The 12,602-nt window shown below is 40.4% G+C and overlaps 1 protein-coding gene across 3 annotated transcripts in view; it reads left to right on the forward strand.

Moving 5' to 3' along the window:
* The first annotated feature begins 1,372 nt into the window (after positions 1-1,372).
* Positions 1,373-12,602, forward strand: part of clcn5b (chloride channel, voltage-sensitive 5b) — a 28,923-nt gene continuing 17,693 nt past the window's right edge. Inside the window, exons 1-2 of one of the 3 annotated variants that reach the window (XM_084560157.1) lie at positions 1,373-1,957; positions 2,465-2,664. In XM_084560157.1, coding sequence (XP_084416283.1) covers positions 2,526-2,664 — 139 coding nt within the window. In that variant the 5' untranslated portion in view covers positions 1,373-1,957; positions 2,465-2,525. Of the gene's footprint in view, positions 1,958-2,289; positions 2,423-2,464; positions 2,665-12,602 lie in introns of those variants that run through there. The other 2 variants (XM_084560156.1, XM_084560158.1) reach the window with 2 other exon arrangements.

Raw genomic sequence — 12,602 nt, forward strand, 5'->3', positions numbered from 1 at the left:
AAAAAAAAAAAAAACTGACATCATTTTCAGTCCCAAATTCTGTTTAAACCATTCTTTGGAAAGTTTGGCTTAGTTCATCCTAGTATTATGTAATCTAAATAAATAAATAATAAAATCTTTGTTGATTAAATCGGTGATTTGTATTATGAGAGTCTCGTTATTTAATATTTTATCAGCATTAATATAAGTATTATTAACGCGGATTTTAGAAAGAAATATCGTTAACTGATGAGTCGAACTGCTCCACTGACCCAGATGGAGAAGCGACAGCTCTTTGCTCGATTAATTTTCCTGCCGACCAGATGCTTACGTAAAGGCGGCTGAATAAAGGCAGCTAAACCGGAAAGGAAGTGCTTACGGCTTCAGATTAAAATTTCCACAATTTGATGTTTTATAAAAAGAAGAATTGTTTAATGCGCCATATAGACACATTAACCCTTGTGTACGGTTGGGGATAAAAACAGCCACTTGGAGTAATACACACACCCATATACACACACACACGCACACTAATATTCTCATAAACTCCATATATCAAATAGAAAAACTAAGCTTTTTATACAACAGGCCTATGTAATGGGTAAATGACGCGATTTGGTGGTCAACAGTAAAATTGCCAAATCTGAGTCCTTCTGAACAGGGGGAATCACCAGGATTGTAAAATGCATTGTTATTTAGTGTCATGTCTGTGCATTCAAATAATGTGGTTATAATGGGAGTCAATGGGGCAAAAACAGCCACTAACCGTATGAAAGGAAGTTTTAATGAAAATCTGATGCTGCACAAAAACTAAATATGCTTCAAAGTCAATGATGTTACTAACCTTTGACATATCCAAGACTGTGATAACAGGTAAAAAATCTCCTGTTTCCGATCATTTTTTATATTGAATATAGGTCATTTTGTGTGTATTTTTCCCCATATCAGTGACTTTATTTTTTTTAATGGCATTTAAAGGGTTAAAATTTTGATTTAGGTTTTAATATTTAGTAGTTTTGATTAGGGCTGAAGCTGATTAACAGATTTAAGCAAAACAAAGTTGAAAAAATATTTCTCTGATACATTTTTACAGCAGTCAAAGTAAGTGGCTGTTTTCAGCCACTAACCGTATGAAAGGAAGTTTTATTGAAAATCAGATGCTGCACAAAAACTAAATATGCTTTAAAGTCAATGATGTTACTAACCTTTGACATATCCAAGTCTGTCATAACAGGTAAAAAATCTCCCATCTCCGATAATTTTTTATATCGAAAATATGTAATTTTGTGTTTTTCCCTACCCAAAATCAGTCACTTTATTTTTTGAATTGGCATTTAAAGGGTTAAAATCCTGATTTTTTTAAAAAAATATTTTGCAGTTTTTATTAGGACTGAGGTTGATTAACAGATTTATGCAAAAAAAGTTGAAAAAAATATTTATCTGATATATTTTTACAGCAGTTAAATTGGCTGAAAACAGCCATTTTGTGTGTATTTTTTCCTGTAAACAGCCACTAACCGTATGAAAGGGTAGTGTTTTTTAACGGTACACAAGGGTTAATACCTGGAAGTTTGGAATAAATGTGTCTATAATTATATAATTGTCACACAGTAATGATTTGGTACGTTGCTTTAATTGTTGCGTTCAGGATCTAACCGGAAGTAGTTAATTTTAGCTAGCTCGACAGTAGCGTTTCGCCTTTTAAGTGGCCAAAAAACAACAACAAATTCAGCAGCGCATTTAGCTGTACTTCACTGTGTATTGATATTCGGGAATAATCATCTGTATTTGCCTTCTTGTGTGTATATAATGGCCACGGAAAGCGTCGTTTTATGAAGACGGGGGATGACGCAGGATTTCCACGGAGCTCAGTTAAGTTTACACAGGCTACTATTGACATAAGCAGCTACTGTAGGAGACAAATCCGAGTCACAAGACTTCTTCACAGAGCTTCCACGGCTGCTCTCTTCCGTCACAGGTAAAGTACGGCCTGAATTTGACATTTTATTTAATTATTTTTAATAAATACAAGCATACGGGGCTGGGTTAAGCGCGGTGGTATTTAACTTAAGTTAGCCCAGCGGTTATATTTTGTCAATTGGACAGTTTGGTCCGCGAGGAAAGAAGCTAGGTGCTTTAAGCTAGGCTAATTGTAGTAATATTAATCCGCTTCCCGTCCTCTAAGTTAAAACCACATACAGAAAATAGAGCGGAAATGGTTTCGAAAACTCCCTTGAAACTGGAGACGTGCTGTCATTCACCGCCGTCGAGGAGGAGTGCTGCTGGTAGGGGCTGGTGTGGGTGTCCCCGGTCGGTTGTTGCTCAACAGTCCTCCAGCGGTTTCTTTCACCACCGGATATTTTATTTTATTACTTCTCAGGGATAATGTTTAAATTCCGGGCCGCCTCGTATAGAAAGTATGCCGCCGTCAGTGAGAGTGGAGGTAACTGAAAGCTCTAAAGCGGATGTTCGAATGTCCCCGCAGCTCGCGGCGGCGGCGGTGGTCACATCTCCTCTTGTCGTTGTTGTGAACAGGCTCTGGAGGGATGGACAACCCCAACTACAGCTCCGGCAGCTTTGACAGCCATCATCTCCCCAGCGACGACGACGACGATGAGATGGTGGACATCGCGGGAGCCACCCTGGACTTCTCCAGCAAGGACGACGTCCCTCCTCTGAGCTCAGGTAAGCCGCACAGGTGTATGGCCCCAGGCTCCAGGAAGTCTAAACTTGTTACTGCTCCATCTTTGCTAAAGTAACTTTTATATTCGTTTTTTTTTCTGTTATTGCTGAGTCATTACTATTGATTATTAACCAGTTCAACCTCCTCCAGATACAATACGGTCGGTTTATGCTGTGGAGAAGTTTGAAACTTACTTTAGTTCCCCTTAAAGCTTCTCTTTGAGCTGCATTAAAATGTGTTTGGCTGACAGATACTTATAAAATGCTGTCAAATTAATCAACTTAGGCAGGGATGATCTCTCTACATACTAATGTCTAAAATGGCATAAAGGGCAGCCATGAAAAGAAAAATCCTCAGTATGTCCTCTGATAACAGGACGATACATCAAGCTGACAGACAGCTGTTTGCTGGTGTCAGGCTGTCCGTAGTTTTGTCCCCCGATCCGATCCTGATCTTATAATGTTGAATATCAGCCGATCCGAGTCCAGATTTGATATTTAGCAGACTACATTTCCTCCCCTGCAGACTCATAAAGGCTTTTTGTTATCTTCCTTGTATTATCTTAGATCACGCATGCATTGTGCAACTGTATTAAGTCCAATAAACAGGGTTGTCAAAGTTGTGTGGAGGTAGCTTGGCTCCAGATGGTCACTGGCTGTGTAGTCCTTGCAGTGTCTTCAAGTGCAACGTTTTGGCTTCACATTTTTGTCTGTCTCGTGCCTTCTGTCTCTGCTCCGTTCTTTAAAAATACGCTCTTTTACTGCCGAGCTTTACACTACTCATTAGGGCTGCGCTGTGCTGATAGTACCGCACATCTCTGGAACCAGTGACAACATTAGTTTTGTGACAATCTCTTTCATAACCAAGCAATATAACGTCAAAACTGAAATATCTCTAAATGAATCCGTATTGAATCAGGACCATGTGAATCAGAAAAAGGAAATCAGTAGCAATACCAAGCCCTCACTGTCATTAAACTTAGCTTTCTTCTGAAGCTGCAGGTGAACTTGTGCCATTTTGATTGTCCGCAGTAGAGGTGGATGTTTGTTTAATTTATTGATTTCTGACAAAAACAAGGCCGTTCTAAAAATAAATAAATATATATGTAGGTTTGTATCTGTGGCACGGGAAATGAGGAACGGTCTCCGAGCTAATTATTGCTCTCAAAGTATTCCTAAAACAATGATTAGAAAGTGTTAATAACAGACAAAAAGCAGCATGTGAGGAGTCCAACGTGTGTCCGTTAGTCTCCTGAAGTGGTGATAAGATTTATCTGTAATTGCAGGGTGCAGCCGTGTGTCACATGCTTTCAGTGAGTAATGCTCGTACATTTGAATAATCAGTTACTACAAACACAACTTTAAGCACTGTGCTTTTGCATCAGGACAGAGAAACAACCATTACAGTGATGGCCTCATCTGTACTCGCTGTCTCTGCCTCCATTAGTATCTGCTGCCCAGTTACTGATGATGTCAACCCTCTAATGCAGCAACCACTTTCAGAATTATTCAGAACGGATTCCTCATCTATTTATTCTAGAGATGTTTGGTAATTTGCATTTTTGGCCTGAGGAGAAGAGGTCTTTTTTGAACCCTGCAGCTCCAGGCAAGGTTATAGTTGAGTCCCAGGCATTGATTAACAATCCTGTTACCCTCCTGCAAATGTAACGTGGTGAGTTTATGCTGTTAAAGTTCAAAATTCACTTCCTGTTATAATGATTCTAATTCCTTAAAAACATAACAGCGGTTTTGTTCTCTCAGAGCTAACTGCTGTCAACTGCTCGTAGTGTCTTATGAGTCCTTCCCCGACTAAACTTTAAATAATCTCAACCAATGCCAGTACTAGAGTAATAGCCAGATCAATTTTACAGTATGTTTTATGTGACTTTAGTCTTTTCTTAAGTATTTTTTACTTTCCAGCTCTCTGTTACTCTTCTATATTAGGTAGTAATAATAATACTATCCATATTTAATAAAATTTTCCCTTAAATTCAGTGCTTGGTATCTTATATTATGACTATATTTTGGTGGATCTAAACATCAAAAGACCTTAACCAGTGCCTAACCAGTGTTTCCCATAAATTAAGCTGCTTTAACTATAAGAAATAACTGTGTATATATTATAGTGGTACCCCTCTGCTAGTGAAACCAAACCATCATTTTTCTGCACATTAAAAGCAGGATGTTGCTCAGTCACCATGACAAGGCTTAAAATAGTTTAAAACCAAACAAGGTCTCTGACGATACCTGCTCCCCAGTACTTGCCAGATGATGCTTTAATTATCGATGACTGGTTCTAAAAAGCTGCCTGGTCACAGCTGACGTCACTGCGTCGTCACTAGCGTAATTTCTGCCGCAGTGTTTTTGAAAGGGAGAGACACGTTTGTGCCAAGAGGAAGGAAGGCTAGAGACTTTTCTCTCAATGGACTAGCTGCTGCTGCTGCTGCTGCTGCTGCTCCTGCTGCCGTTGTGTTGAAACCGTGTGTTTCCGCTTCGTCAGCTCCTCTGCATTGCAGACACACAGCCACAACCATTTATTTTTTTAAATTACACAGTTGTTTGTGTAAAGACGACTGTAACCCAGCGAGTGCCCTCTGTTCATTCGATTGAAGAGGAAACAAGAGAATCAGCAAAAACCGGAGCAGCAAGGTTTCCATCTGACGGCAGTTCTTTGCCTCACGGCCTCAGACTGATTATATAATTCAGCGTCAGGCCCTGGGGAAATCAGGGGACTACAAGTTTAGGTTAATGTCCTCCTTCACAGGGTTCATCATTAAAGTTTAAACAGCAGAAATGCTTTTCAGATTCATGCGGAAAGCCAGAGGAGTTTAGAGAGAATTTAGACACATTTAAAAATATTCCAGTCTTTTGTGGTGTTTAGATCAAAACTACCTCAGCTTGCAGTTTATTTCCTGTCCTTTTAGTATTTCAGCCCACACTTCCTCCCTCTTGAGGCAGTGGAAAGTGTTTTTGTGGGTACTGCTCATTAGCGTGAACTTGTTGCCAAGCAAGTCGCCTTAAAAGCCATGCTTAGTGTAATCGTTTAGTCTTGAATAACCCGTCGCTCTGGGAATCCCTAGCCTGCAGTGTTTAGAGAGGAGAGTTTAGCCTGGGAGGAGCTTCTGGGACACGTACCGGCATGGGACTAAAACCAAAGTACTCTCTCAACGAAGGTGTTCTTGAGCAAGGCAGTCAGCCGCTAAATGTCTCATGTTGTCTTTTAAAGAGCTAGTATTTTTTTTTAATGGCTCTTTTCATTCCTTCCAACTTTATACTCCAAGTGGAGCATCTTGTGTTGATCAAAAGAAGGACCACCTTGCCCAAGAAACGCTTTCATCCCTAGAGGAAGCATGTAGCTACACGTCCCTGCTGTCTGACTCTATTCCCAGGTCGTTATCGCTGTTTCCAGACTAAGTGTACAACATGATAATAATTTACAGGTGATGTACCATAACTCATCTGGAAAATATGAAACATGTCGTCTCGCAGTTATCGAAGATGATTTATCTTGAAGTTAAAATGATCTCATGTGTTTTAGGGACTATCTGAACAAAATCTGCAAGTGTCGAGTACTGGCACCACTTAAACCCTGTCATTTCATTGAGCAAATTTTGAAATGATACACACGTGTTTGAGCTCATAGTATTAGTTCAGAATTGAACTGCCAATGAATCTTTAGTAGCTCGTGAGAATTGTAGCACAGAGAGAGACAAACTGGGGGGACATTTTAGACAATTATCCACCAGAAAGATCGAACAAAAAGCAAAGTACTGCAGCTTTTTTTCCAACCAACCTCTTTGAATAAACACCAGCAAAGGACATATTTAAGCAAAAGATGTTTATTTGCTTTCTCTTGGTTTTATGAGGTGCTTTTGTGCTTGCATCGCCCTCTTTACAGCTCAGAATTGAATCTGTTCACACCAGTTCCTACGCCTTATCATCAGTGACGATTATTCTTGTTTCCAGTAATACATTTATTGCTGGTTGTGTTGACTTTACATCCTCCTAGTACTGCTGTTATTGGCAGTGGGCTGTCTCCTGAACGTTTGATTAACCCTGATTATTTGGGTTTACTGCGTGTTTGTCTTGAAAAATGGAATATTTACCTGAGGTTATTATTGTAACACTGGCTTCTAGGAGAGAGTGTGGTCGTGCAAAGGTCATGCAAGCACATTTTAAAGCCACAAATCTCCTAACAGCTGCTGATCTGTCATGGCTTTTTCTCTGCTCTAGTAAAAAATTCCCCTTTGGTCCGTGCATGGAACAAGGGATTTGCTGAGCTTACATATTTGTCCTTTTACTGCCAGACCCGCCTCTACATCTGCGTGTTTAGGGCAGTTTTATTCACGCCCTCTCTTAAACGGAATCAGGATTGATGCAGGTCACTTCAACTTTGAAAGGCATAACTTAGATGTTGAATTGGTCACAGGCATCACCAGTTACAAGAGCCTTTAGTAGTGGGGATTATTTAACTTTTACAGTATGCTTGTGAGGTTTGGTCTTGAGAGCATGAAAACATGGGCCTTTGGCTACTCATGAATCTAGAAAGCCCCCCTGGAGACATGTGGACAAAGTGAGTTGTTCCATAGGTCTTGGTGTTGTTGTCAAAGAGGCTGCAGATAATGTATTTGCATTTAGAAAAAACTGAACTACATAAACCCCATCAGTTGAAAGGCAAGAAATTTCCCAATATTACAAATTGCCCAATAAATCAATGTGATAAATATAAAAACAATTAAACTCTTTATTTATTAAGTTTGAAAGTTTTAATTGATGTCTCAGCTTTATATATTTTCTGTATTTAGGGTTTTTAAAGCATCAGTGATGATCTTGACTTGATAAATCTTCCTCAGCCAGGTTTCTTTGAAGCCTCTCTTTGTGGCTGTTTTCCCATATTTAAAGTTGCCTTCAACATGTGGAAATTCTTATCTTGTGGACACGAAAATGAATCAAATCAGCTGCGCATTCCTTCGTTATTCAATTTCCTCTGACCTCAGAAATGCGATTTAAAATCAGGAGCTTGGCAAAGTAACGACAGTCCACGACATTACCGTGTTCCGGCAAGCGTCACAGGGGTCACATGAGCACGACAACTCCCGTGGCAACCAGACCTTATGAGTTCAAGGTTCGAACCCTCATCGTAGACTGCTGCAAATCATTCTGTAATGGACAACACACACTGTGGGAGTTTAGCCCGACAGCGCCACAGTCATGTGACCGAGAGAGTGTGTCGAGTATCCCGGACCTTTCTGGGAATAATTAAAGCCGGGTGTGTGTTGCAATTCAGTGTAAATATGAGATAGCAGTTAGCTATTTTCCTTTAGGACACTCACTCAGATGCAGAGTGAGTGTTGAGCTCAGCATGACGTCTCTTGCTGGAAACGGACAGTGTTGCTTCAGAGACCGTTTTCTGAGAAAGTGTGGGCCCTGGATTACTTTGTACAGTTCCCTTGTATGTGTTTCTTTGGTTTTCGATGTGTTTGGCTCAGTTCATAAAGAGTGTAGGAATTTCTTGAGGCATTGTTTTAATTTTTTTTACAGAATCTATTGCCTGTGTTCATTTCTGAATCTTATTTTTGATAGAAACAAAGATTGTTCAACTCACTCTCGAGATTGTCAGTTGACCTGGTCACTTTATTGATCTCTGCTGGCTCCTTGCTCACCTTAACTCTGTTGTTGTGCATGGACATAGCTGACTCGGTAGCCAGCGTATAACAAAACAGTTAGCAAGCTAATGATTGCGTAACTTGATGTTGGAAATGCAAAAGCATGATAGGGATCAACATGTCATCAACATTTTTCTCAGACATACTATAAAATTACAAAGAAAAATCTGTGCAACTAAATTATAATACATTAACTTACCATCAACTTCTACCATTTCTCAAAACGTCAACAAACACTTCACAGCTTGTGACGCTGGTCTTTCTGAGAATTCTCCCTTACGAGGTGAAGAGGGTGACATTGCTCGTAAACACAACTCCAGTTTGAAGACGGCAAATGACCTCACAATAAAACCATGTTCTTTTTAATGTTTTTAAAAATGTTGCATAATTCTTACCCCGCGAGGCAGCTGGATTCTCGCAAGATTTGCGAGATTATAAGATTACACGGTAATCCATCCTGCCATACTTATAAATTATCCCTTTATGACTGTTCCACCAAGGCTGGGACCAGTCGGAGGTCTGTGAGGAAGAACCTGCGGCTAAGGCCGTGTTTTAGGTTCGATGAGCTTATTGTGCTCACGCTCTCGTACTACGTCATATTGTTTGTTAATGTAATTGGTTAAAGTTAGTCTGTAACAGAAGGAGATAGACAAATGGTTCGTTTGCCAGGGATGACTTTCCAGATGGTTCTAGGTAACAAACCATGTGACACATCAGGTTAGCTTGATTTGCTACGCTCAGACATCAAAACAAGATGAGTGAGAAGACCAGGCGTCGTCACCTGGTTCTTCATCAGGAGCTTTTGTTTTAGTTTTTTTCCGTAGAGGCTCCTGTTTAAGGTTAGCTTTTGCTTAGCATTAGCTAGGTCACTACTTCCATGTTATTCATTGCTTTCAGCTCCAAGGCTGTGTCTGTGATATCCAAAAGCAAATCTAAAACAAAGTCATTTTATCTTTACTTTTGAATACCTCAGTGTCTCCTTCCCGCTCAGTCGTGTCTCTGAGTCAGTCTCGTTGGTCTCGGTCCATTCATGGCTCCCTGCAGCCTCCGGTCTCGTCGGTTAGTCTCGGTCAGTCACTCAGTGAACAAAGGATCAGGTGAATAGTTCTGGCTACAGCTCTCCTTGCTCTCTCTGATTGGCTATTCGGTGCAACATCACTAATCCATAATAGCATTGAGTGAGTAGTTGTGACTCTCTGTAGATTTGATCTTCCTGCTAACTTGTAGTATTAAAAATTAAGTAGCTGGGTGACCAACACATTTTAGCTTGGGGCCTTCATTATGGCCATGCACAGCAATGAGAGTAAACACACCACTTTAGCTTATCAATACATGCTTTGTGAGACTTTTGACCCTTAAAGATTGTTTTCCTTTTTCATGCTCCTTTCAAGAGGGTGGCGTTGTGACAGAAAACCCTGTACTACTCTTTCTTTCCTATTAAACAAACCTGGGAAAGAAAGACATTTGGAGAAATGCCATTTAATTCTGGCAGGCAGAAAATTAAAGAGCAGAATAATTGTCACCCTACCTTTCAATGTAAGTAGTCTGAAGTAGAATTTTAATGTGGTTTAGCTTTATCTACTTTCGATACACAGTACATGTATATCTTTTGTGTGCCTGTCTGATAACATGGCTCTCCTGAGTTCACGGCAGGGTTAGCATCTCTGTAGTTCTAGTTTTAGTTCATCATTCATTAATATTAAGGAACCACACATTTAACTGTTTTCACTGTTGAACAAAGCTTTTCAGATTTCCCTGTAATCCAGACCCTGTCATCATACGAGTATTTGCATTCCCAGAAGGGACAGAATAGAAAGTAAATTGACCTGAAACCTGACCCTCTTACGCAGCACTGTGTGTCTCACAACCTCTCTGCTGACAGCTATCGGGGTCCCACAGGATTCAGAAAGGTGAAAGACCTTATAAACACATGTGATCTCATTTATACGCAGCAGTTCGCCCCAGCCAATCAGAGGAGAGCTCATAAATCCTGAGTGCCTATAAGAGAACAGCTCAGCAAATCCCAGTGAATTAGCCAATCACTTGCACAGCTTTCTAGCCAATGAGAGGCTTATCTGTCGGAGTCCCATTTCCTCGAGGAGCTCAGAGGAAGGAAGAGATTTCCAGTTTATGTTGTCACACTGCTTGTGGAGTTTGGGGGCTTTTTGGGGGCCAGGAATGAGAGAATGGGATTGGAGATCTGGACTACACAAGTGGATGAGGAAGAGTTGGTTGTGAACGGTGAGTTTGTGACTCACAAAGGTTTTAATAGAGCTTTACTGTTTGATAAAATGTGTCCTCTGCTGTCAGGCTGTTGTAAATGAGAGCTTAAAAATGCAGCTGTGGTTTGAGAAATGCAGAAATGTTATGCCTTCAGCACCCTCATGGCAGCTGCTCTCTGCCCATGCCTTTGTGTGCAGTTTGAATTGTTTTAAATGTGTAAAATCTCACAATTAAATGTGACTTTGTTGTTTGTTTGTGGGGATGCTTTTAACTTGACCTCAATAGAGATTAATCATTAAGACCATTTACAACCCACACAGTCGTGTGGTTAATGTTTCTCTGCTGCTCAAGCTCGCACGAGAGGAATAATGTCTTTGTTGGTCCTCTGTGTATAGGTTACTGTTTTTCAGAAAAAGGTCATCAGTATCACATATATGATTTGTGTCTTTAACTTGCCATAGCGGCCTAATATATTTTACTTTCTGTGTGTCCTTGTGTCACATGTTTGCTTCACAGGTTTGGAAAATTCCTGTAGTTGTCTCTTTGGGTACGTTTGGGTTTTACGAAGTGTCTCAAGGCTTCGCTGAGTCTGTGTTTTGGTTATGGCCAAGAAGGTGCAAAGGCCAGTCACGGCGTGTGTCTTAAATGGGTCATGTTCACCTGATGTAGAAGACGGCTTTCAGTTAAACCGATCCAAATAAATAAGATCGGCACGTTAAAGCTGTATTCACCTGCTCCTGTGATCAGTTGGTTAAATATGTGCTAGCATAAGCATGACCACCTCATGACCCTTTAATAGGAATGGTCAACAAGTGTAGAAATTGAGGAATCCATGCAGAATGCCTGGCTGCTGCTGGTCAGCCTTTTAAATGTTGTGAAGATGCAAACACAGTTCATTAGGTACAAATGCATTCTAATATAGCAGTCCTGCACAAAACCTTAGCTTCATGAATGTCATAATGTTCAGTTTATGTTAAAACCGCACCAGAAAGGTGGTAATTCAATTGTATGAGCATTTTGGAGGATGTAGTCATGCACGTGTGTGTTAATCCCTTTACACATTTTAGTACTTGATTTCCAGGGAGCAAGACAATACAGCTTTAATGTGCTTAACTAATTGTATTGTATCTGTTTAATTGAAGCCATATCCTCACAGTCATCCTCCTGCCCCAGAGTTTCCTGACTCTTGTTTTATAACCTTGTAGACAGTCATGTGTTGTGAAAGGTGAGACAAAGTTTAGCAACATAAAGACTACGTGATATGGCAAAGATATTAACATGTTTAGTCACCTCTTATCTTATTCCCTACCCGTGCAGACTTCCTTTTCTTTGACTTCTTGTTTTTTTCTTGGTTCTTTTTTATTTTTATTTCTAGGTTTTGTTTTGTTTTGCGTGTTTTTGTTTTTTTTTTCTGGTGTACTGGCTCTTCCTGCCTTCCTCTAATTCCTGCACTAGTGACAAGTAGTGTTTAGTTCATTCACCAAGGGCATTTAAAACCAGTCTAACTTGTCAGCTCAGGTTTTCTCCTTTCGTTGAAGTACATGCCAACGTTCCTCTAGCACGTTTGGAATCTAATATTTGCGGTCAGGTTTAAAATGGAAAATGAGGAGGAATCTTGAATCTCAGTATTCACGGTCTACTAGGAGTGTAACGGTATTTGTATTCGTCCCGCGGCGTCACCGTTTGGTGCATGCAGTCATACAGTGAATACGTCTGAGTGAGTAGCCTGTTAAAAAAAGAAAAAGTCGAGTCCTCACTTCAATCCAGGTGACGGTATTGAGCCTAAAAGCTGCCAGCTAACGTTATTAGCCTACAGAAGAAGAAAAACAGACGAAGAAGAAAGGTAATGGCGAGTATGGAGTCGGAAGAGCCGCTGGCTTCATTTAAATCACCAGTGTGGGAACTCTTTGGTTTCCCGGTGCAACATGACGGCGATGGCACGGTGTATCGGACAAAGACTGTCTGCCGACGATGTTTCGCGGAGGTGGAAACACATCAAACATGCTAACGCACATAAGACGGCATCACCCCGCCATGTCTGTTTTTTACTTT

This window comes from Chelon labrosus (genome assembly GCF_963514085.1).
Source record: "Chelon labrosus genome assembly, chromosome: 1".
Taxonomy (NCBI): domain Eukaryota; kingdom Metazoa; phylum Chordata; class Actinopteri; order Mugiliformes; family Mugilidae; genus Chelon; species Chelon labrosus.